The sequence below is a fragment of the Mustela putorius genome, unplaced genomic scaffold (genome assembly GCF_011764305.1).
Source record: "Mustela putorius furo isolate JIRA1106 unplaced genomic scaffold, ASM1176430v1.1 tig00003988_pilon_pilon_pilon, whole genome shotgun sequence".
Taxonomy (NCBI): Eukaryota; Metazoa; Chordata; class Mammalia; order Carnivora; family Mustelidae; genus Mustela; species Mustela putorius.
In genome coordinates this window covers 1,651,833-1,654,295 of record NW_025422127.1, presented here as the reverse complement: position 1 = coordinate 1,654,295, position 2,463 = coordinate 1,651,833, and the positions used below count along the sequence as shown (strand labels likewise).

The 2,463-nt window shown below is 56.2% G+C and overlaps 1 protein-coding gene across 1 annotated transcript; it reads right to left on the bottom strand.

The window, feature by feature from the left end:
- On the bottom strand, window positions 1–1,677 carry ZC3H10 (zinc finger CCCH-type containing 10). Its single transcript, XM_004773089.3, has one exon. It carries the CDS (start codon window positions 1,675–1,677, stop codon window positions 370–372), a length of 1,308 nt encoding a protein of 435 aa, XP_004773146.1. The 3' UTR covers window positions 1–369.
- Window positions 1,678–2,463: the final 786 nt, after the last annotated feature.

Genomic DNA, 2,463 nt, shown 5'->3' with positions numbered 1-2,463 from the left:
TCTTACAAAGCCAGTGCTGAAACCTGTGCTATGCAGAAGAGAGGACAAGACCAGGATGTCCCCATCTTCCCATCAGGGGACATACAGCCCCTCGGTCAGTCCTTCCTCTCTGCTGGCTTCAGTTTGCATTCCTACGCAAGGCCCCCTCTGTGAGGCTTGAAGGAAGATGGACAAGAGGACCCTCATAAAAGGGAGGTGAGAGAAAACAGACCAGCCCAATCCCTTCTCAAAAAGCAAACTCCTTGTAGTCTCTCATCCTAGTTCTTAAGTGAGCCCTTCAGACAGGGCCTGGGAGGGCTAGGCGAGCGGGTAAGGGCCCCTCGACCGCAGCCCTGGGAGGCTATACCCCGGGAGTGTCCATTAGCCCCCTCAGTGTGGCATGGCTGTGATACGCATGCTCTGGGAAGCGATGGGGTAAGTCACCATGGGAGTGGTGGTGTGGCTCATCGTGATTCCCGCCAAGGGCTGGGCCATCGATACAGCCACAGGGGCCACAGGAGCCACAGATACAGCCACGGGAGCCATGGAGACAGGTGGGGGTGCCATCCCCTGGGCAATTGTTTGAGCCAGAGCAGCCGACAATGGCGTGATCTCTGGGTTCAAGTGTGGGGGTGGGGGTGGTGGAGCAGCAGGAGGTGCAGCATTAGTTGGGGGAGCAGCTGGAGCTCCAGTGGGGGCCACCAGTTCTTGCTGGGATACAGGGCGAGGCTGTAGAGCCTGGCTGCTGAGAGTAGTGTGAGTCTGGGCAATGCCATGGTTAAAAGTGGCAACAGTGCCCACGGTGGGGGCCAGAGTCTGCTCCGTCGCTGGTGCAGTAGAGCTCAGGGTCATGACCTTGGCCTGATTGCGGAACTGGGCATTTTGTTCCAGCAGTACCTCATTGGTGGCCAGCAGGTTGCTGACCTGCTTCTTTAGCTCCTCCACCCGCTTCCTGAGCATGGCATTCTCCTCCTCCAGCAGCCTGCACTCCACGCCTCTCGGTGCAGCCAGACTATATTCATAGGATTCAAAATGGGGGCCATCTGGGGGGCAGCATCCACCTCGCCGGCGCTTGGGGCCTGGCTCGTGGTCCTCAAAGCCCCTGTCAGGGAGGTCGTAGATATCATAGAGGTCATGACGTCGTCCTGGGGGTACCGGGCCTGCTGAGCCACCGCCACCGCTGCCTCCTCCACCCCGAGCGTCAAACTCAAAATCCCGTTGCAGGTGGCGGAACTTGCACTTGGCTCCTCTCTGGCAGTCACCCTTGAGAAAGTCACGGCAGATAGGGACCTCCTCCTTGCCATTGGGCAGGTCAGCCGGTGAAAGGCCCAAGCCCGCTGCCACTTTCTGCCTCAGCCGAGGGGGAAGCTCTCCTGTCTTCTTATAACCATCCTCATCCTCCTTGGAGCCATGGATGAATCGGCAGTTTGGACGGCTACACTCCTTGTTCTGGAAGTCATGGCAGAAGATGAACTCATTTTTGCTCACCCCCAAGTTGGATACCTCACTCATGTCTGGATGACGATAGCGGCAACGCTTGCCTCGCTTGCACACATTCCTTAGGAAGTCTCTACAGATGGCATCTGAGCTGGCCCCGCCACTGCCTGCCCCTGCCCCACTGGCCTCCTCACTGCCACCGCCTCCAGGGCCTCCACTGCTGCTCCCAGTGCCGTTGGCATAGCTGTCCCGGTCAGGCATCCTGGTCCCCCCCAACTCAGGGCTTTCTTCTTTTTCTTGCCACCCTTGGTGACCACTAGGAAAGAGGAGAACCGTGTCAAACAGGAATCTTCCAGAGAGGCCACATTCTTCCCAGCTATAGAGCAGGCAGTCCAGCAAAAAGCAGGCCAGAGGGGCAATGGCTTTGGAGGTGGAAAATCTAAGGGATGAGAATTCTGGCTGGACTGGCTGGCTTGTCAGAAGTCCCGCCCAGGCCCTTGTGCACCTGGTCTGGTTCAGAATGATTCACACTAGCCTGGCTAATGGGGTGGGGAGGGAGGGAGCTGGGGTGAAGCCACCTCATCCCACCAATGATGTTAGGCCAAAGAGGGGGCAAGGAGAAAAGAGTGTTGGGTTTTATTTCCCCTTCCGAGCTGACCTTATTAAAGTTGAGGAAGTGAAATTAAAACTGCTGTCTCAGTGTCTCAATAGGTTAGGAGGAGACTGGGAAGTGGCCAAGATGGGTTGGTGAGCTTACTAGGGCTCTGGATAATGGGGCACTGCAGACAAAACTTCTTTTAACCCCTCTTTTACATGAGGGCACTGTGAAGTATCAGATCTCTACACCCCAGGAAGTCCTAAGAGACTGGTGTCACCAGCTTGAGGGCAGTCCCTAAATCTATCATTTTTTAGTATTCCCTCCCAGCTCACCACTGTTCTCAATCCATGTGGTCACCCCCCTCTACTCCATTTCAGGGTAAGAGTTCTACAGCTGGAATCTCCGCTTCTAGACCCCCAAAGGACAAAACCATCTGCGGTAAGACCAAG